Source organism: Haemaphysalis longicornis, unplaced genomic scaffold (assembly GCF_048455015.1).
Source record: "Haemaphysalis longicornis isolate Haplotype H1 unplaced genomic scaffold, Haemaphysalis longicornis Haplotype H1 scaffold_20, whole genome shotgun sequence".
NCBI classification, from domain to species: Eukaryota; Metazoa; Arthropoda; class Arachnida; order Ixodida; family Ixodidae; genus Haemaphysalis; species Haemaphysalis longicornis.
This window is the reverse complement of record NW_027526296.1, coordinates 3,818,847-3,840,753: the sequence shown is the minus strand read 5'-3', so window position 1 is coordinate 3,840,753 and position 21,907 is coordinate 3,818,847. Positions and strand designations below refer to the sequence as shown.

The 21,907-nt window shown below is 49.1% G+C and overlaps 1 protein-coding gene across 1 annotated transcript; it reads right to left on the bottom strand.

Moving 5' to 3' along the window:
- Positions 1-1,442: 1,442 nt before the first annotated feature.
- LOC144172365 (solute carrier family 2, facilitated glucose transporter member 8-like) lies at positions 1,443-20,280 on the bottom strand. Its single transcript, XM_077701119.1, has 3 exons — positions 19,908-20,280; positions 2,312-2,535; positions 1,443-1,451 (listed from the first exon to the last, which is right to left on the bottom strand). Exons 1-3 carry the CDS (start codon positions 20,278-20,280, stop codon positions 1,443-1,445), a joined length of 606 nt encoding a protein of 201 aa, XP_077557245.1.
- Positions 20,281-21,907: the final 1,627 nt, after the last annotated feature.

The following is a 21,907-nucleotide window of genomic DNA, read 5'->3' as shown; positions in this document are numbered from 1 at the left end:
ATGATGATGATGATGATGATGATGGAGATGATGATGATAATGATTCCGCTTTGATATGCAAAAATTTTCGAATCGCATGTTATGCTCTCTGATCAGTGATAAATTACACATAATTTTACGCTTTCCGGAAACTAATTTCTTGGCTTGATGTCTAGTATTATATAACGGATTTTACCAGGCGTAAAAGTTAGTATGGATTGATTACCGGTCCATCACAGATTCACAATTAATCGAAGCGCCGTGTAGGACTGCAGACGCCATGGTACCGAAGAGGATTTTCTTACGAGAAGCATATCTTGTTAAGCCTGTAACGCTTTAGTTTTATTCTAAAGTTTTCCACTTCCATATTGGGAGGGCTCAAAGTCCGCGCAGGCAGCTGTCACTCAGAGACATCTGCCAAACAGTTAGCCGCCACGACCTACGGGCCAAAATCCTGTAGGTTACACGCGCAGACGAGAAAGCACGCGGCGGTTAGAGCATGTGCCGTCTTTGAAGGAGGTGGGACGGGGGATCAGACGTGTCGCGTAACGCATCCTTCCTATCGTAGCACGATTAGCACAAAGACGATAAGCAGAAAGATGTCGCTTTTTGGGCTAGGGCGCGGTCTGCTTCGTGCGTGGGTTGGCGCATGGCCATCGAACTTCCAGCGGCGATAAACTCCTGTTGCGCATCTGTGATGGCCTTGCTAGTCGGCAAGCCGTTACACAATAACGGATCCCCTTTGGGTTGAAGAGCACAGGTGAGCACGAGAGATGTCATCAGACAACAGTTTAATAAGGATAGAATATCTCAGCTCACCCCCGCGCTGCTGCTCCTGTCGGTGTCGCGCAACAGTTCCAGCATTCAGTAGTTCGTTGTCGATCGGTCGGGTCGTTGTTTGGTCGTAACTGGCAGTGGAAATGCGCTGAAGCTTCTTGTCTAGATTCAGGGTCTACGACGGAGGCGAGTATGGGTGGACCTCCAGTTTTTGAATCCTCAACACGTATGCAGCGTCCACTGTTTTCCCACGCTCCTTCGGGGATTCCTCTCCTCCTGCCGCCGCGCCCAAGCAGGACCAGATCTGCGGGCCGCCCTTTGGTCCGCGCCGTCCGCCGGCTCATTCCAAAGCGAAAAGCGCCCATGGGAACAAATAGCTTACCGTCCCCGAGTCGCGGCGAAGCTCAGTTTTCAAGAAGACGGCATCAAAGGGGCCGTAGGCAGGATGCGTTTTTAAGTGGATACAGCTTTCGTCATCCCGAAAGGTAACAGACGTTGTTGTTGCTTTGTTTGGCGTCCACGCCTGAGCCCTTCACACCGCCTATAGGCCTGCTTATTCCCTAGCTCGAAAAGAGCCGCTAGGGTTGGGCTGGCCCGGCGGCCTCAGCGTCCACACGGAGTGGCGCCTAGAGAATTACTCTATGAATAGAGTCACGCGGACATGTAGCTTCCGCAACGCTTGTTGCTCACACAGCCTGCAGAGACTACAGCACAGAGGCGCGGGCTGCAGCCGAACGACCCCGCGAGTGGCCTACACAAAATTTGAACATTTAAATAACCATATATACGCTGACCATTCAGCGAGAAATATCGAGTCGATATGAATCACGCTTACGCGATTCAACTATTCCACTAACTTTATCGAACGGGTCGTCATCGCAATGAACTTCCTTTTCAGGCGCTATACATTGAAATTTCTTGCAGAAACTGTGCATGAGTTCGTATGGCAGTGCTGAAGTTGTCAATAATTACATATATCCCTCAGGCTTAAACAATATACAATGTTCTGCAGACATTACTTCATTATTCGCATGCCTGACCCTTTTTTATACCGAAACGTCCGCGTACTTATATTTCCGTGTACCGAAAAGACTACCGAAACGACCTGTGCCCGAAAAGACTGGAGCCGAGCTCGGGGCATCTTTATGTGGCTTCTTAGGCCCGGTAAAGCTGTGTACCCACGACTTTTGGTCCGAGACGTCTTCTCATAAACCTCGGGAAAACAAGGAAGAGGAGTAGGAATAACTAAATTCAATTGAAATGGACTCGAAGGTTGTCAACCATAACGTGCACCCCCCCCCCCTTCTCCCCGCACGTTATGCGGGGCACGTTATGCGGGGCCCCCCCAACCATAACGTTGCTCCTCCCCACCTGTCACGAGTTAGTCAGCTTCGGTGTAATGGTGAGGTTGAAGCTCCTACCTTCATCTTTCAATGCGGGCAGCGAGCACACTCAAGATATTTTTTCACATAATCGAGCGGGGCCCCTGACAGCTGGGGGCCCGGGGCTGCAGCCCCCGTAGCCCCCACCTTAATCCGGCCCTGGTGGTACTTGCCTCCGTCAGGCTTCCGTAGAGTGCCCTCTTCTCGGGCGGTGCGACATCGGTGACGTAGAGGCTCGCGCAGTTCGTCATGATGCCCAGCCAAACGCCCGAGGCGGCCCTGTTTAACATGAACATCCAGACGGTGTTGGAAAAAATGATGCCAATCCAAGCACCGAGGAGACCGAGGACGCACACGATGAAAGTTCGTCGATGGCCCACCAAGTGAAGCAGAAGCCCTGAAATGCGAATTTAGAGAGGCCATGAGCAGACAAAATGGTGCTCGGTGTTGGCGCATCTCAAGCGACGGGGCTGAGAACGGTGCTTTCTTGATCTCACCTTAATAGTCATCATATTCATCTCCGACGGTGCAGCAGCATCTCACTGTTTTTCGTACGCCAAAACTGGAGCAGTTGTCGCATTCCTCTTAAATGCAAGTTTGGTGAATGTTTCGTTCCACTTCATCCTTTAGTTGCACAAATCATGCGAAGCGCTTATTTTCCACGATAACATGTTTATAATTAGTTTTGGAATAGAGAATTGCGCCGGCAGATTCACAACCTGTGTTGCGAAGCGCTAGGGGCAAAAGCAATAAAATGATGTGTCTTGTGTTTTCTTTTCAATTTCATAGCTGGCTATAACCAGAGCTAACAAGCTTACCTGTTGCGAAGGAAAATTACACATGCCCCTGAAAAGCGGCCATAGAGCTCGAAAGGGGAGCTTCACGTCCAAGTTGTTGGTAAATTCGCTCTCGCGCTACAAACTACTATAGCCTCTTGCTCAGCGCTCTCCACCACGGTGCTTGGTCGAGCCGCGATCGACTGCTGTCGTACAAAAATGGCACGCAGCATTACCGTTTTTCCCGCCGCCCTCACCCCCTGCCCACAATTCCTTAAAAAACGCTCTGGGGCGCCTATGGCAACAATTCCAGACCAATTCCCTCGGCTGTCATTCCATCCTCTATGAAACCTCTTCTCTCAGTTCTCTTCTCCCGCTGTCCCTTCTGTGGATCCATAGACACTTAAACTCGAGCCATGTGGACGCGTACGCTCAACCCATTCCCCCGTCGCCAGCATCGAGTAGTGGGAGGGCAGGCTGAGCGGCGGCCATTCGGGAGGCGTCTACTTCTGGTCGGCCGAATCATCACCGTTGCCGCAATCGATAAGCCGGCGGCGAGCACGCATTCCTAAGCCAATATGCTTGGAAAATAAAGTGATTTCTCTCTCTCTCTCTCTCTCTCTCTCTCTCTCTCTCTCTCTCTCTCTCTCTCTCTCTCTCTCTCTCTCTCTCTCTCTCTCTCTCTCTTAACTCACTTGTTAGCGCGACTGTCCTGGATAGGCGGGTGATCCCGGGTTCGAATCCTGCCCTAGGGCGAATTTTCTTCGATTACGATGTAGCAGAGAAAGCTGCGTAAGATTTCTTTGTAGCTGTACGGCCACATTTCACGTGGATGTCAAATTTTCGTCCAAGAGAACTTACTTCACCTGGCGGATTTCCCCTCAATCTGGTCGATTAACCTTACTTACTACCAACGGCTATCAAAGCACAAAACAGAGCAACGCAGCTGCCCACTGCTAGGAAACGCAAACTGCTCGCGTTTAGCCCTGCAGGTAAGAGAAGCGATGACGACATCGTGTTGCTTTCAAAATATTGTAAGAACCGGTTTGATAGTGCAGGGAACAGCCAGAAATGCCAACTCACCTCGACACATAGGGAACGGAATATTTCATAAAAAGATGTGAAATGGGACGTAAGAATAGTGTCGTAAACAAATTATTGCTTGAGAATCTATATGTTTATTAGATGGGCACTGAAAAGTGATCGGCTTCATCTTGATAAATATTGCCTTTATTCACATTCCTAGATTTCCAACCAAGCTACAGCTGAACGCTAGAATGATTGCTTTGGGAAAACAAATGAGCCCAGTTAGATAGTACTGAAGTTCAACAAGCAGTTTGTAGATGCATGCCATCGTGACCCAAAGGTGCAACCAAGCGGGGAGCATAAAGGCACTCGCAAACTTTGGTACCATCGCTTATGCCAGCCCTTTTCCCAACGCGAATAACTTGATGATACGCGGCTCGCGTAGCCGATCTGTGGCTGCGGCCCTGAGCTGTTGTCAGTGTTGTACACGTTCCTCTAAAATAGGAACGAAAGCTCGTTCCTCGTTCCTTTCCAATTTTGAAATGAGTTCCCGTTACAAGTTCATTTATTGCGAAAGGAACGCGTTCCAGTTCCACCTCGAAAATTGGAACGTGTCGTTACATTGACGTTACAATTAGGTTTTTAAATTAAAATCTTATGTCGGATAATCCTGGGGCGAGATTAAGTGAGAAATTAAAAACTCAAATTGAACTACGTATATTATACGAATATTAACACCACCGGCAGCAGAATATCTGGAGATAATGCTAACCAAAAGAAACGCTCCTAGGCGAATTTTCTCAGGGAGCACCGGACAAACTCCAGGCGGCTCGAGGACATTTTGGTGCAGGATGTTTCGGTTCGGAAATTTTAGTGTACGGACATATAGGTTACGCGCGTTTCTGTGCACGGATATTTCGGTGTACGGACATTTCGGTGCGCAATCTTTTAGCCGACCAAATTATCCTGTGCTTGCCTGTTTGCGACAGCCGCTATATTTTTATTTCCGCTTAACGTGGGTTATGGACAACAACCTGGAGCAGTGAATTTATTTTTTTGTAGATGCCGTTTGATCTTTCCCAGGTATTTTTAGAAATTCTACATTTATATATTTTTGTTTAATGCCTATTTCTGGGGACACCTGTTATTCAGCCGATTAAAATCTTTAGCACACGTGTTTTTTTTATTCACAACAGGTTGTTATTTATATTCGCTCTTTTTTAGCTAAGACAATTAACTGGTGTTTACGATGGTCCGACACCTATCTTGCATTTTTTTAAATTTACACACCCTCAAATTACATAAATTTCATGCACACTCTCAATATCCAAAACGTAACGTTAGCTAGCCCCACAGAATGCAGAAAACATTATGAATTGCATTACGTATGCAGGGCTGCCTTGCTAAAATGAATTTGCGAACTCTGGTCTAGGATATTGTCGTGGAGGAAGAACGGGCCTTTTTGAAAACAGCCGCAGCTTCTAATGTCCTAAATGTTGATTAGGTGTGTACGGGTTGTGCATACAAATTCCACCCATCCTGTTATAGGGAAAACCAGCCTTCGGTTTATGTTTACATGCCTACATTCACCACAGTTTAATTCTTTGTCCTAGCGCCCCCCCCCCCCCCCCCCCCCGCCTCCAAGCCTGCACGCTCGGATCTGGGCCAGATTTCTGTTTCAGTCATTTTATTTTTGGCTTCCCCTGAAAATCCTACAGGCGTGGCGGAGATAACGGTCTCCGAAGCCTCCCCGCAGTGATACCGGAAAAAGCTTTACACTCACCAGGAGCTCACGAAACCTCTATAATGTGCAACAAAAAGCCACCCTAAAAGCCGCTGAAAACACAATGGCCACTATCGTGTGCTGGCTATGCCCTTCCGTGCGTCGCGGTCATAGCGATGGCGCCCCCACTCGAGAAATCGCTCTTTTTTTGCCTTAAAGGGGCACTAACACAAAAATTTTGCATCTTGTTTTTTTTTTTTTTTTTTGCGATAAGTGGCTAGTGACCTACTTATAACCTGTAGAAACCTCATTTGCTTCAGTGTGCGACGGTTGTTTAATTAGAGGCATTTTCAATGCGGCCAGTCGCAGTTTCGGTTTCAGCGAGTGCCGCGAAACGATGGATTTTGTGGATTTTGTGTGAACAAAGCTGACCACGTGACCGTCGGAGGGATATCACAGAGCAGAGCCGCCGTAGCACTGTCGAATCCGCATCGACGGCAGTTTCTGCGAATGCCCCCACGTACTGATCTCGTGAGGCGCTTAATTAAAAAGCGACCGTGGATGTAACGCAGGCGCTGCGAGTGCAAATGCTACCGCGGTTAAACAACGACGTGCGACGCTCGAGACGGTGGGTGGCAAGACGCGCGCTGGGAGCAGCCGGCCGGTCTGCCTACAGGTCCGCCTACAGATGTGTCCAGCTTAGCACTGCGGCGGATATTCGATTGCCGCTCTCGTAAGCGGTGCAGATGACAATTTTTAATGCAACCCGCCATGGCATCATTAACTCCTTTCCCATAGGCCTACTGCGCCGGAGTTTTGGCGACATGCAGCGCCCCTAGCGGCCGACGCCTCTGGGTAGTACAAAAGCAGACGACCCTCGCCGCCCTCCATGTGTTTTCAATTACAAGCCAGAGTGAGAATTGGTTGTGGCGCTTTGTGGCGTGTTTAAATGACTGCATAATGTATGAAATAGCCCTTAAAGTAGCTGCAGAGGCTAAACAAAATAATATCCGCTAAAACAAGCCGATTTGCCGGCTTTCTTTTGAGCGAGCTGCCGCGGTGGTCGCGGCGTGGGACAGTATTGCCAGGTCAGGTGGTTTAACTGTTTGACCACAGTTAGTTTTTTTCTTCTTGCGTGCGGTCGACAAAGAAAAGTTCACGAGTAGCATAAACACGGAACGCTGCTCATCTTACATCCTGAGCTAACTGCAAAAGGTTGCTTCATCGGGAGCATGCAAGCGAACGCAAGAATAGCGCAGCCGACTCAGCTGACACTGCTGGCCTGGCACCGCCTTTGAAACGAGTGGAAATTTTGTTTCGTATTTTCGCAAACTAAATGATTCTTGCGTAACGTTTTACGCCGCACGATTTACGAATGGCAGGGTACATGTATACTAGCGAGTAGGTGAGGCAATAGCGCCAATTAAATAAACAAATTAAGCGCTATTAAATGACGCAAAACACGCACCAAATCACACGCCCTGCAGAGATGTGAACTTCTATAACATCACATAACACAGCCGCATACACGGCGCGGGGCCCCGAATATTTATATACGATCATCACTGACGTGTTGGTCTTCTAGTGCAGGGGTCGTCGAATCTGAACGTCGGCACGCCAGTTTTGACTTCAAATGGAGTTAGACAGCGAGACAAGAAAGAGAATTGGCGTCCTCCAGTTGAATTGCCCCCCCCCCCCCCCACCCCATCTTCACACTTCGCCAGAATATTGTCAAATATTATTAGAAATTCGCTTAATTTTTTCTCTTTGCATTCAAAGCCCCCCCCCCCCCCCCCCTATTTGCCGTCCAGCCCTCCGCTGTGTCGGCTGCATGGAACTCAGCTGTTGCTGACCCTAATTCTAGGCTATTAAGTGCGAACTGGGAATGTATGCTGCAAGAGCGTAATTAAGTAAAGTGAGAGCAAACAAGGAAAGCGAGCGGCCTCTTAGTTCGCCCGACCACTTTGTTTTACGGCCACTAATTTCGGAATCGCAAAACAGATTTCACGCTTCTGACGGTCGCGGCATTTTGTCACTGAGACACGCAACAAAATGGCAAGCTAACGCTGCACCATGTATTCGTAAAGGCGACGCAAACGAGCACTGTTTAATTAAAGTGCACGCACATTGTGCAGGTACGCAAAAGAGCGGCGCACCGCAGCAGGCGAGCCTGCGGTCCGCCGGACTCGCTGGCTTTTTAAAGCGCGATCATCGCCGATTGCGTCACTCGTCCTTTTTTGATCGGCTGTTTTTGAAAGTCTTTGTCACCTAGAGTATTAGTTTAAACTAGAAATTTCACTTCGTACGACCATCGATCGGTGAACTTGCGAGTAGCAGACGCCGTCACGGTCCCGGCACTTTCGTCGGCGCTGTAAACGTGTTTAGCGCTGCAAAGCTTTGTCCCCTAATGCCACGTTGATCGCTGAAATAGATCGGACGCGTCGGGGATGAGCTGGTGGCCACGTCGCAAAATAATCGGGAGCGTCGAGCTCATTTTGCTTTTGTCAACACGAGATCAAATGGGACCCGCGCAGCTTTGTACTACCCGGAAGTACTGCCCGGAAGCCGCTTGCGCAGCGCCCCCTGGGCAGCGCAGGAGGCCTATATAAGTTGCAATGGTTGCGACTTGGGTACAATTTCGTGCAGCGGTAACAAGCTATCTGTTGAATCTCCCGAAGGGTATGCGCCACTCAATCACCATCATCGTGTAGATTTTCCCGTGCGAGTAAAGTGAGGGTCCCCGCGAAGGGCAGCCATGGCTTCGGTCTCGCTTCTCTCGTTCTTCCGTAACATTTTCTGGTGCCGAAACCCGGGAGAATGAACACGTGCGGCGAAGGAGACCACCGACGTCCCCTCCGGCTTGAGGTTCGCAGAGCCCCACTCCTTTGACTGCTACTACGCTGCTTAGCCCCGCCCTCAGCCGGAGATCAGCATGGCTGGCCTGGCCCTGGCCACCTAGTGACGACCGACCGAATGCGTGCGATTGAGAAGCTGCGCCGGCAGCAGCGTATCCTTCGCGGCGCTGGTACCCGACTGCTCAAGGCAGCGACGGATCTTTTGGAAACCGCCTCGACGCATCCGCATGAACTTCAAGCGGCCATTGATCTGCTCGAGAGAAATGAAGCGGCACTGTACGAGACTGAAAAGAAAATAATCGAGCTTTTGGACCATGATGAAGTTGAGCGAGAATATTTCGACGCACCGGCGTATCGAGGAAGCATATGTACTGTCCTAAACCACCTGCGCTCGGCCTTGAACTCTGGGAAGGCGCCTGGCAGGAAGGTCACTACTAACGGCACTACAGGTAAGCCAAATTACCCTCGACCCTTGACCGTCGTGTGCAACGGTGTTCGCCCAGCCACCCATGCAGACCATCCTCCTCACTGCGGCTCACACCCGTCAACGTCGGACGTTGCCCTGCCGAAGTTGCAGTCTTCAACGTACAAGGGTGAGCCACGTGGGTGCAAGGGGATTCTGTGCCGTGTCGAGACGACGGACCACAGCCACCCGAACGTTCCAGGTATTGTCAACGTGGGAGCCAGCTCGGAGGTAGCGTTGAGCGTCCCAATTGAGGAAGGGGGTGCGGAACACGAGGGTACGCCTGCCGCAGCCAACGACTACTCAGCTGTTTCTGCTCAACGAGACGACAAAAAAGGCAAGGTAAATGATGTGAAAGAAAGCATAGAGCCACCACCGTACACTTTCAAGTATATCTTCGTCCCAGACTTCATGAATGAGGAATCCTTAACACAGCTTCCTAAAATCCCGCTATCACCAATCGTCAAGTTAGAACGGGACGCTGCACCCAGGTTTAAGTCTGGTTCGTTCTGTGTTCCTGATGTTAGGAAGTCTGAACGGCTATTGGTGACCATATCGGGTCAATGTAACGAAACAACGAAGCCTTGCCAAGAAACATCCATAACGCATATTGAGCTAACACCTCGCCCAAAAGCAAGTTCGACAGTATCGGAATCCGCCAAGAGGAAAACCCGAGGCAGGGACAAGACAAATCTGAATATACTGGCTGACTCGCTGCATAAGAACTGCAGGTCCCATGAGCCACTGAGACCTTCCGGACATCAGATTCACGAGAATAGGTACATAACCGGAGGACAGGAAACGCGAGCCTGGAGAACAGTTCGGTTGTGGCCCGCTTCACCTTGGCGGCGCTTAGCTGTCGTGAAAGCCGCGAAACGCCGGATGCACCGCTGGAAGCAAAAGAGGTGACAGCAATTCAGGGTAGCTTTCGAAGGAATGAGCTTATGGAAAGAAAGACACTACACTATGATTGCGGATTAATTCTTCAACCCCACAAGGATTTTCTCGCGGGTGGGAGAGGGAATAGGAGGAGCTGTTTCGACCTGATGAATTTCAGCGTCCTGAGGAGCAACGGAGCCAAAGCCACCCGTTCGTACGCACCGACAAAAGGCGCATTCGTTGTTCGCAGCTGCTGAGCCGCCACAAAAGAAACCACCGTCGTACACAGCGAGGGTCAGGACGAGCTGCGAGATACGCCGAAGGTTGAGAAGCCTGTGAATACTTCGCCACCGTTCAGCTCCGTTCGCCCTATTAGGTTGCACAGCCGTCGCGCCGCAGCGCAAACCTTGCAGTTTCATGAAGCGCCAAAGAACTAAAGCTGGTTTTACTCGAAGACGACGTGTACCGGATCCGCACGTGTAACTTGTGCCGCAGCGCAGAGGTGTCCCAGACGCGTCAAAGCGGCGCCTCCATGGCTACTGCTACGAGAAGCCCATTTGCCGCTCAAGATTTTCGATGGACTGCGGGACAACCTGCGCGAGAATCGTCCCGAGGCAAAAGCACTCAAGCAGCGCTTCGAGAAACTGCATCGACAAACGTGTACGAGACACAGAGCCAGCTGGTGAAGCTATTGAACAGCTAGAAAGTTCGGTCTGTGGGACAGCGTTTGTGTGAGGACAGATACGCACGTTGCGGGCGCGGGATGATGTTGAATCTCCCGAAGGGTATGCGCCACTCAATCACCATCATCGTGTAGATTTTCCCGTGCGAGTAAAGTGAGGGTCCCCGCGAAGGGCAGCCATGGCTTCGGTCTCGCTTCTCTCGTTCTTCCGTAACACTATCACTCGAGCTACCTGCGCCGGCCTAGGCCACATCGCGGCCGTGGCCGCCGCCTGCACAGCGACCGTGCGGCTCGCTCAGTGGGCTTTTCGTGTCTCCGGCGCGTTTTTGCGCCCAATGTAAGTAAAAAGTAATAAAAACAGAGTGCCTGGAATCGCTGTAGAACTTTGGTCGCGGCCAGCTGCCCGATGAGCTGACGAAATCACGGCGCCTCCGCCACCGCCACCAACGATCGGGTCGTTCGTTCTCGAGAGCAGAAGCTCCGCCCTCCGGCCCTAAGATTGGAGCGGCGAGCCGGTCGAGACGGCGAAAAACGCCGGCAGTGCGGAAGCGGCAAACACAAACTCGTGACGTGTTTGGACGTTGTTTATTTACACAATATCCTCGGGATGTCGATTGCGTGTGGTCCTCTGCTGTCTGCTCGGTTGCGTTTCGCACACTTTAAAATTGATTTTAAATATGCTCTAGGCTGTATTCGCCGCTGATATTTTGCAGATGATGTGTATGTGTCCCCACCAATCTATCTCCGAAGTTATCTCGCCGTCAAACTTTTTTGTCAGTGCCCCTTTAGGTCGCCCAATTGGAAATTAACTCTTCACGTCGCGCATATCATGGACACCCCAGGCATACATTGCTTTCTCCCATTATAAGGAGCAAAAAAAATTATATAGGCTAGTGTGACGAGAGTGGCAACAGTCGTCTTCAAGTTTTCGAAGTGCAGTTCACGCAATGGTGAACCACAATTGACACCCCCCTCTCTCTACGAAGGGGGCTGGTAGCCGGCGGGACTCAGCCTTCCCATTCCCTAAGTAACGACACCGTAAGTGCGATCGTGGGTTGGTTTGTTTTAAGTAGAACCGACACCGAATGCAACGAATACGAGATTGATTGAGAAAATAATTAAAGCGGAATGCACACGCGCTTAATATACCTCGTTTTTCTGTTGTTTTTCGCGGATCTTTTGCGGTGGCAGGAGGGTGGGGGGTGGGGAGGGGAGGGTAGACTAAAAGCAGCAGTGTCTTGCACCGTTGGGTGAAGTGAAAGCAAAGTGCTTTGGTAACAGTTAAACTAGTAAGGTTGTTCACATGAATGTTAAAAAAAAGGTTGAACGGATGAAAAAACAACGTTAATTCTTACAATCTACTACAGAAATTGGGTTTTACGTGGCAATGGTCCGCCAGGTTTTAGCGTTCGTTTCCACGCACGGCGCCGCAAGCACAAGTCCAGAATGTAAAATCATATCAAGTAATGAAATTGCAATATTATAGCTAAAATGTTCAAAGAATGTCTGGGACATTCCGTGACTCAAAAGGTCTGGGCCAAGACGTCGTGCACAAAAATGTCCGTGCACAGAAATGACCACACCTAAATGTCTGACACCGAAATCTCCGGATCCTGTATAAGACAATCTTTCCCCGCCAGGGACCAATTCTATCGGCCAGGGGCGCGTCCTGGCCTCCCCAGGCAAACGATGAAAGGTGAAAAGCATTCTCGCGGCTACGCTATTCACCCGTCGGACGCCGCGTAAGTTCAACCGCCATAAAAGCAAGCACAAGCTGCGGCCTGCTGCGTGGTTAATCTTCTGCCTTTGGCCTTCGAGGAAGCACTTACGGCTGAAGGGCGGGCAAATTGACCAGCTTATAGGAAGAGAAACGCCGTAGCGGCTTGTGGATTTTTGTACTCGGGGCTTGGCATCAAAAACAGCCAAATGCTAGCGATGTAACGGCAGGAACGCCGTTCCTGCCGTTCCTTCAAAAACCTAACGAGTTCCCGTTACAGTTCCACCGACCCTTAATGGAACGGTGGCGTTCCTCCGTTCCTCCAAAAAGGAACTAGTTCCAGGAACGCCGTTCGCGTTTTCGTTTTGTACAAGAGCCTTTGTTTGAAGGCGCCATGAAGGCAGAATACAAGTTGTATGCATTATGCCTTCATGGCTTCTTTAAATAGCATCCGAGAGCGAGAGAACTTACCTGCGTCGGGAACACATTCCACACCACTGATTATTTCAGTTAGACACACTTACCGACAGCACAAAACTTTTTGGAAAACATGAAAGGCAAAACAAATGTGCGCAGCAGAGGCCTAATACAGGACACGCCGAAAGAGACCCCCGAAAGGGGGTCTCTTTTGGCGTGCCTTGATTATTACTCTGTCCTAAAGACCTTGCCGTTCTGCACGGTCATGTAACACTTCTCACTTGCACGCTGGAGTGTCGTGCTCCTGGATTGTTCTCGATTTGGTCTCTGCCTTTGTTGCAATCGATATTTGCTTTTCCTTTTTGCGTTAAAGATCCCCAGGTGGTCAAAATTAATCCGGAGCCCTCCACTCTGGGGCGCCTCATCGCCTGCGTTGCGTCGGCGCGTTAAACCCTACAATCAATCAATCAATCAGCTTTTCCTTTTTGTTCATGCTTCATCAGTAGCTCCATTGTACCCAGCCGCTCTTTCGGAGTGCGGCCCGAAAGAGCGGCTGGGTTTGAACGAGCATCTCAGCAGCCCGAGTCATTCTATTTCTGTATTCGAATGCTACCTTCGTGCGGCTATGCTTGTTCCATGCTTTCCAAATGCACTGTATAGCAAGGTTGAACAATAACAAAATGGGGTGGGGGGGCTCGCAATTGCAAGGAAACTAGCACTCGCCTTCTGGGACTAGAACACCAGCACCTTCAAAAGCTTCACTGCTCCACAACAAAAGCGGAAACCAAGGCTCTGTCACAGAGACCCCAATTGCCAGGCGACAGCCTTGCAACGAAACAGTAAATAATTAACCAGTGTTTCATACGGAATTCTGCAACACAAGAGGGGGAAGCGATGTCAGCCCTGTATACCAGGTGTGACTATCATTGAAAGAAAGTAACCCTTCTGACGAGTTTGCGACAACGTTTATAGAAATCCCTATACCGAAAAAAACTCCCAAGCATTTCCCCGAGGGTGAACATGGTTAAGTGCGAATGCACGGAGTGATGCTATGAGGGGGAGTAAAGTTAAAATCCGTTGGCATTCGCCCGTGAGCGCGCGCGAGCCGACCCACGGAGGTCTGGCAGTTTATCGCTGCATATATAGGGGGGTACGCCGCGCCGAGCGCGCCGAGCCAGGTGGCTGAGAGAGGAGGCGAGCGCAAGGGGAGAGGGACAGCGGCGCACGGCAGCTGCAGCCGAGCGAGGGGGAGAGGAGAGAGTGTGACGTCACGGTGGAGAGAGAGGCGCGCGGCAGCTGCTGGGGAGAGGAGGCGCGCTGTGACGTCATACCATGACGTCACGGCGCGAAGAGCGGTGCGGGGTGCGGCGCGCACCCGCGCAGCCACGGCGAGGAGGCGGAGCGAGCGCGGTCACGTGGTGAAGTGACGTCACCGCGCCGTTGCTACCGACGCTCCTCTCCGCTCCACGCCGTTGCTAGGGAGAGGAGGACTGCGGACGCCGCCGCCGCCGGCGGTGGAAGGTTTGGGGTCGCTTATAAAGTGCATTCGCACTTAAAATTTCCCGACATGTTCGGAACCAAACCAGTAAATCCGTGTTGCACAAGAAAAACGTGCAGCAGATAAGGGAGATCAGGCTATTATGCCATTGCGAATATTTGGAGGAAAATTTCATTATATATCTATATCAGTGTTGTACACGTTCCTCCAAAATAGGAACGAAAGCTCGTTCCTCGTTCCTTCCCAATTTTGAAACGAGTTCCCGTTACAAGTTCCTTTATTGCGAAAGAAACGCGTTCCAGTTCCACTTCGAAAATTGTAACGTGTTGTTACATTAACATTACAATTCGGTTTTTAAATTAAAATATAGTGTCGGATAACCCTGGGGCGAAATTAAGTGAGAAATTTAAAACTCGCATAGAACTACGTATATTATAGTGATATTAACACCGCCGGCGGCAGATTATATGGAGATAACAATAATCAAAATAAAATCTCCCAGGCGAATTTTTTTGAGGGAGCCTCGTAAAAACTCCAGACGGCTCTAGGACATTTCGGTGCAGGTTGTTTCGGTGCGGAAATTTCGGTGTACGGACGCTTCGTGGCATGGACATTTCGGTGTACGGACATTTCGGTGCGCAAACTTCTCGCCGACCAAATTATCAGGTGCTTGCCTGTTTGCGACAGCCGTTATATTTTTATTTCCGCTTAACCTGGGTTATGGACAACAATCTGGAGCAGTGACTTTATTTTTTTTTTGAAATTCTACATTTATATATTTTTATTTAATACCTATTCCTGGGGACACCTGTTATGCAGCCGATTGAATTCTTTAGCACACGTCTTTTTTTTATTTACGACAGGTTGTTAATCTATATTCGCTCGTTTTTAGCTAAGACAATTACCTGGTGTTTACGTTGGTCCAACGCCTTTTTTTTTAAATTACACAACCCCAAATTACATAAATTACATGCACACCATCAATATCCAAAACGTAACAAACATTAGCTAGCCCCCCAGAATGCAGAAAACCTTATGAACGGTATTACGTAGGCTGGGCTGCCTTGCTAAAATGAATTTGCGAACACTGGTCTAGGATATTGTCGTGGAGAAAGAACGGGCCTTTTTAAAACAGCCACAGCTTCTAATGTCCTAAATGTTGATTAAGCGCGTACGGGTTGTGCATACAAATTGCACTCATCCTGTTCGGGAAAACCAACCTTCGTGTTATGTTTACATGCCTACATTAACCACATCTTAATTCTTTGTCCTAGCGCCCCCCCCCCTCCCCGCCTGCACGCTCGAATGTCGACCAGATTTCTTTTTCAGTCATATTAATTTTGGTTTCCCCTGAAAATCCTACAGGCGTGGCGGAGTTCACGGTCTCCGAAGCCTCGCCACAGTGATACAGGAAAAAGCTTTACATTCACCAGAGCTCACGAAACCTCTATACTGTACAACAAAAAGCCACCCAAAACGCCGCTGAAAACACAATGGCCACTATCGTTTGTGGCTACGTCCTTCCGTGCTTCACGGACATACCGATGGCGCCCCCACTCCAGGAATCGCTCTTTCTTCGCCTTCAGTCTCCCCATAGGTGCCCGGTAAAAAGCGCACAGGCTCATGGGTACGTCGTCTGCTACCGTCACTTCCGGTTCGAGATCTCTCCTGCCCTCTCGTACGCCCAAGCGCGCGGGCGGCTGTCAGGTGCGTGTGTGCGTGTTGTTTATTTGTCACAGGGTGTTTACCTGTCAGATAAACCCCTAGGAGGGTCAATAGTTGTTATTTATGGAATTCCCAATGCATGAGCGTTTTTTTTTAAGGTGGAAACAGAAAAACAACAAGCACACACGCGCGTGAAAGCCGACGGCGTACGGGAGGCCAGGACAGCTCCCGAACCGGAAGTGGCGGCTCTCCGCGGGAGAAAACAATGCACCCATGAGCCTTTGCGCTTTCTACCGGTTACCTATTGGGAATTAACTCTTCAAGTCGCGCACATAATGGACTCCCCAGTCATACACTGGTTCCTTCCATTATAAGGAGCAAAAAAATTGAATAGTCTAGTGTGACGAGAGCGGCACCAGCCATTTTCAAGTTTTCGAATTCGAGTTGACGCAATGGTGAACCACAAGTGACACCCCTCTCTGTCTACCAAGGGGGCTGGTAGCCGCGGCGGGGTCAGCCTTACCCTCCCCTAAGTAACGCTACCGTAAGTGCGACCATTGGTTGGTTAGTTTTAAGTAGAACCGACACCGAATGCAACAAATACGAGATTGATTGATAAAATAATTAAAACGGAATGAAAACGCGCTTAATCTACCTCGTTTTTCGGTTGTTTTTTTTTCAAGGATGTTTTGCTCTGGGGTCCTCGGGGAGGATGGACTAAAAGCAGCAGCGTCTTGCACCGTTGGGTGAAGTGAAAACAAAGCGCTTTGGCAAAGCTTAAAGTAGTAGGGTAGTTCACATGAATGTTAAAATGAATAAAAAAGGTTGAACGGATGCAAATTAACAACGTTACTTTTTCCCATCTACTACAGAAATTGGGCTTTACGTGGCCATGCTCCGCCAGAGTTTAGCGTTCGTTTCCACACACGGCGGCGCAAGCACAAGTCTAGAACGCAATGTTTTTTTTTTATTTATTTCAAAAAAACCCTAAAGGCCCTCTCGGGAGGGTATTACCAAAGTCCTTCAATGCTTTTCATTGAAGGACTCTGGTATTACATAGGGTAGGGGGGTTACACAGGTGTCATAAACTAGAACAAGAACAAAATAAACACAAGAACTAAAAAATGGAAAAATAATTAACATTGCTAGAGTGCATTAACATTGCTAGAGTGCTATCAATCGAGTCACAAAATTACAATATTAAAGCTAAAATGTTCGAAGAATGTCTGGGACATCCCGTGACTCAAAATGTCTGGGCCAAGACGTCGTGTACCAAAATGTCCGTGCACGGAAATATCCGCACCGAAGCGTCCTGCACCTAAATATCCTACACAGAAATCTCCGGATCCCGTATTAGACAATCTTTCACCGCCAGGGATCAATTCTATCGGCCAGACGCGCGTCCTGGCCTACCCAGGCAAACGATGAAAGGTGAAAAGCATTCTCGCGGCTACGCTATTCACCCGTCGAACGCAGCGTAAGTTCAACCAGCATGAAAGCAAGCACAAGCTGCGGCCTGCTGCGTGGTTATTCCTCTGGCTTTGACCTTCGAGGAAGCACTTAGGACTGAAGGTCGGGCAAATTGACCAGCTTATAGGAGGAGAAACGCAGTAGCGACTTGTGGATTTTTGTACTCGAGCCTTGGCATCAAAAACAGCCAAATGCTAGCGATGTTCCTGCCGTTCCTTCAAAAACGTAACAAGTTACCGTTACAGTTCCACCGACCCTTAATGGAATGGTGGCGTTCCTCCGTTCCTCCAAAAAGGAACTAGTTCCAGGAACGCCGTTCCTCGTAACGCCGTTCCGTACAACACTGATCTATATCGAGGCTAAGCAAGTAGTAACACAATATATAACATGTGTTCTGTTCTCTCGAAAAGCGGGTTTTTTTGTTGCACTACCTACCTAGACCGAAAATTGAAAGCGAAAATGTTCACAATTTTGTTGGAAAAATTTTGATGACACAAGAGTTGCAGCCTTTACAGGGAAACATTCTCTTACATTTACAACTTTATTTAGAACCAATGAAGACAAGTGAGTAAAACTGGTAATAGTATAGTCGTTTTGCCTGCCAGTGGTCATATGTTTTGGGTATGGTTTTAATCAAGCAAGAGATGCAGCTGTTTTCTGTTGGTGATGATGATGATGATGATTTCTATTGGTTTTCCCTTTGTATCGGGGTGATGACAGGTCATCTTACCAAAAAGGACTAATATACATATGTTTTACACTTTTGGTTCAATACTAGCGCTGCTTAGGGCAGGCACAAAAAGCTTATTAGGCACAAAACACTTTTTTTTTCTGTTACAGGTGGTAACTGTCCTAGGCAATATTCCCCTCTCTGCTTTTCGTCCACCAGCATTCTAATCTTCTTTACGTCCCCTCGACAGCCTTGAAGGTAACTTCCTCTGTGATACCCTTAAATCCTAGGGCTTCTGAAAGCCCAATATTCCCTTCATGTAGATTTGGATGGATACCCTCACATTCTAACACGATGTGCCGCATAGTTTGTTTCTTTTCCGCAGACCACGCATACCCCATCATTTTGTGAATACTTCCTCACAAAACTCTTAGTTCACAGGCAACCTGCTCTAGCCTCAAAAAGCAAAGCACTGCCCTGGGAATTATCGTAGAAATTTTCCTTTCTGATGTTCATCTTCTCAGCCCTGTACATCTCTAACGACGTTTTAGCTTCCATTTTTCCCTCCATTTATTCGTTTCAATCTGCCTTGCCTCTTTTTTGGTTACCTTGGCTGTTTTGGATTCCCCACTGTTCTTTCCGTATTTCATCGTTAGCCTTCTAGTCTTCCTTAACCACTGCGTGTCCACACTTTTCAAGTATAGGTGCCTAAAAACCTTAGCTGCCCACCTTCGTTGATCCATTGCCCTCAACCTCATCTCAAAGCATATTTTACTCTGAGCTTCTCTAACTTCAAACGACGCCCAGCCCATATATCCCTGAACTGCTTCGTTAGTTGTTTTTCCATGCGCGCCTAAGGCCAAACGTCCTACCGCTCTCTGGTTTACTTCAAGGCCTGATAGAACGTCTGATTTTAAGCAGAGTACAGCATTCGCAAACGTGAGACCCGGAACCATTACTCCTTTCCACATTCCTCTTACTACTTCATATTTGTTATACCCCCACAGAGCTCTATGCTTCATTATAGCTGCGTTTCGCTTTCCCTTAACCTTAAGTTGCTTCTCGTGAGTACTTAAGTAGTAATCCCCTTCGTTTATCCACACTCCCAAATATTTATATTCCTTCACTCTATGTAATTCGCCTTGCTGGATAGACAGTACGTCGGTGGTAGCGTCATTGAAAACCATTATTCCTGATTTTTCTGCACTGAAATTTAATCCGAGGTCAGTGGCTTCCTGGCCGCAAATATTTATTAGCCGCTGCATATCGGTTTGGTTATCAGCTAAAAGAACAATGTCGTCTGCGTATAATATTCCCGGAATATGCTGTTGTACCACTTCGCCTTGCAGCATACGGGTTAGGCTAAACCCTACTTGACTTTCTTCCAGTTTCTTTTCTAACCCTGCCATGTAAAGCATGAACAGTATTGGGCTCAAAGGGCATCCCTGTTTCAGTCCCCGATGGAAGTTGACCTGGTGGGCGCATTTCTGTCCTTCCCAAGTAAGGTGCACTCTATTGTCTTTATAAATTGCTATAAGGAACTGTACTAACTCGTCATCTAATCCCTGGAGTCTCAGCATCCTCCACAGCCGTTCTCTATTTACGTTGTCATATGCCCCTTTAATGTCCAAGAACGTAATCCATAGTGGTCTATTCTGTGCTTTCGCAATTTCAATGCATTGCGTTATCACGAACAGATTGTCATCCAGTCGCCTGTCTTGTCTAAATCTATTCTGCAGTTCCCCAAGTATTTCATTTTCTTCCATCCATGCTTGAATTTCTGATTTTATCGCCTGCATTACGAATCTATACACCACTGACGTTACTACTGGTCACTGGCGATAAAGTTGGCTTTGCCGCACGCTTTTTGACTCGCATGACAAGTGCACGGAACCCTGGCGGCATAAAGCTTGGCTGTAAAAGCTCACCCGAGCAGAGAGCCCCGAAAGCAGCAGCGAGTAGCACGATGTCGGCAGGAAAGTGATTTCCGGGCGCAGTCTTCGCCAAGTTGTACCAGGGCTCTTTCTCGATGGAAGGCATGGCGGCGGACGCATAACCAAGCGTGGTGCCCGCCACGCACGAGCCCAGCGAGGCGACCAGCATGGCGTGCACGTGCTGTCCCTCGGCTGGTGGCCCCTCCACGTCGTTGACCGGCGATCCGCCTTTGACCCGTGGGCGCCACAGACGCAGCATGGTCATGGCGGCGTTGTTTGCGGGCGACGGAGTCACCGGGGCGGGGCTCACCTCGAAGTGTAACTTTCCGATCCCTTCAACACCTTCAGGCGTCGTACGAGCTTCCATGTTTAAGGCTGCTCTGAAGACTGGTTGCGGATTTGGGCGGGTTCAGGTGTTGTGCTTCCGTCCTACGAAACCGCGAGAGTAAAAAAAAGTGGCTCCAATCCACGCAGTGAAGGTGGTTGGAAAGCAAAGCTTTAAACGACACCAACAATAATTTCCCACGCGACATCACTTGAACTCGCACACGTGGCTCTGCAAAGAGTAAAACCAGAGATTTTGCCAGCCGTTACCCGGCATTCGCGGGGGCGGTCTCCCGAACGCAGCAGCAGCGTCGGCCACGGCCGGGCTAGATAGACGGCCTTCACCGCTGGTGCCCGGCCGGAAGTCGGGAGAGAGAAAACGGAAAGGAGCGTCTTTCGAAGGGTGAGACAGAGGAACCTAGCCATCCTGATGTGCTAGCTTGGGGCTATACCCCCGTGTGACACAAGTGCAGACACCGAAACTATTCGGCATGTTAGCTTAGTGATTCCCATTTATACCGTCTTAAACTAGTTACTTTATTAAGTTTGAGAAAGAAGATGGGGGAACTTTTATACTCGTTTTTATCAGAACAAGTTGCTACTTTCGCCTTTCGTAATGTCTGTTAAAACACAACCATACTGGTTTTCACCAATTTAGAAAACGGAGTCCCATTCGTGGCAAGCAGTGCGCAAAAGGTAGCGTTTTTAGCGGCTAGATGTCTGTATGTGGTGTGTACATTTTGTTCTCCCGTTCTGCAAACCAAACCTTAACGTATGTTTGTTGTACGACCACCTACTTCCATCGGGTGCTGGTTACCCTGAAGGTGCTGTCGAAGAAGTTAATCAAGCCGGGCGAAAACAGTGCGCAATGGACCCGAAGCTGCGCCAAAACAGGCTCAAAACAACCGTCGCTAAAGCAGACGACAAAGCCGTACCACCAACGCCACCCCTAAGGAGCAGACAATTCCGCGCGGGCAAAGCTGGGTAAATGCGCTGCGCCATCTACACTGTGCCCTGTAAGTGAAACTCTCCGACTTCCCCTCCCCCTTCCCGCAGCGTCCGCCGCGTTGGGAATATTGTTGTCCCGCACGCCACGAAAGAACGGTTGGCTGCTAGAGACAGAAAGTTTCGCTTTAAAATACGCACTAAAACGGCAAACCCTGCCATGGTAAGGTTTCGCAGGATCTGAAAGGGAAGAATGAAGTCGCACAGAATATACAGAACTGAATGCGTCCAGTGAAGTTGGCGCAGGCAACTTTGTTCTTTGAATCCAGCAAAACATTATTTAATTTTATGAAAGCGAATTCATTCATTTTTTGTTCCCGATAGAATGTGGGCATTGCGTAACCCAGTGCACCACAAAAGACGCGGGTGATACGCATCCCTTGTCTTTTGCAATTCTCGCTTGATTGGTTTACGCGTACCTAAATTTCTTCCTGATACACTGTGGAAATTGATGGAGACATTACGAGCTTACGCAGCTCACTCGTTTGGCGCTAAGCCCACGAGACTTCCAAGTCACTGAAGCGCAGCTGCAGACGCGTTTATCTACTGCTGAAAAAGTTACAGCTGCAACCTCAAAAGCTTACAACCATCGGCGTTCTCTCAACAAGAGTGAGAAGGCTTACTGGGTACTGATTTTCGAAGCCAGCTGAGAGAGGGGCGTCACG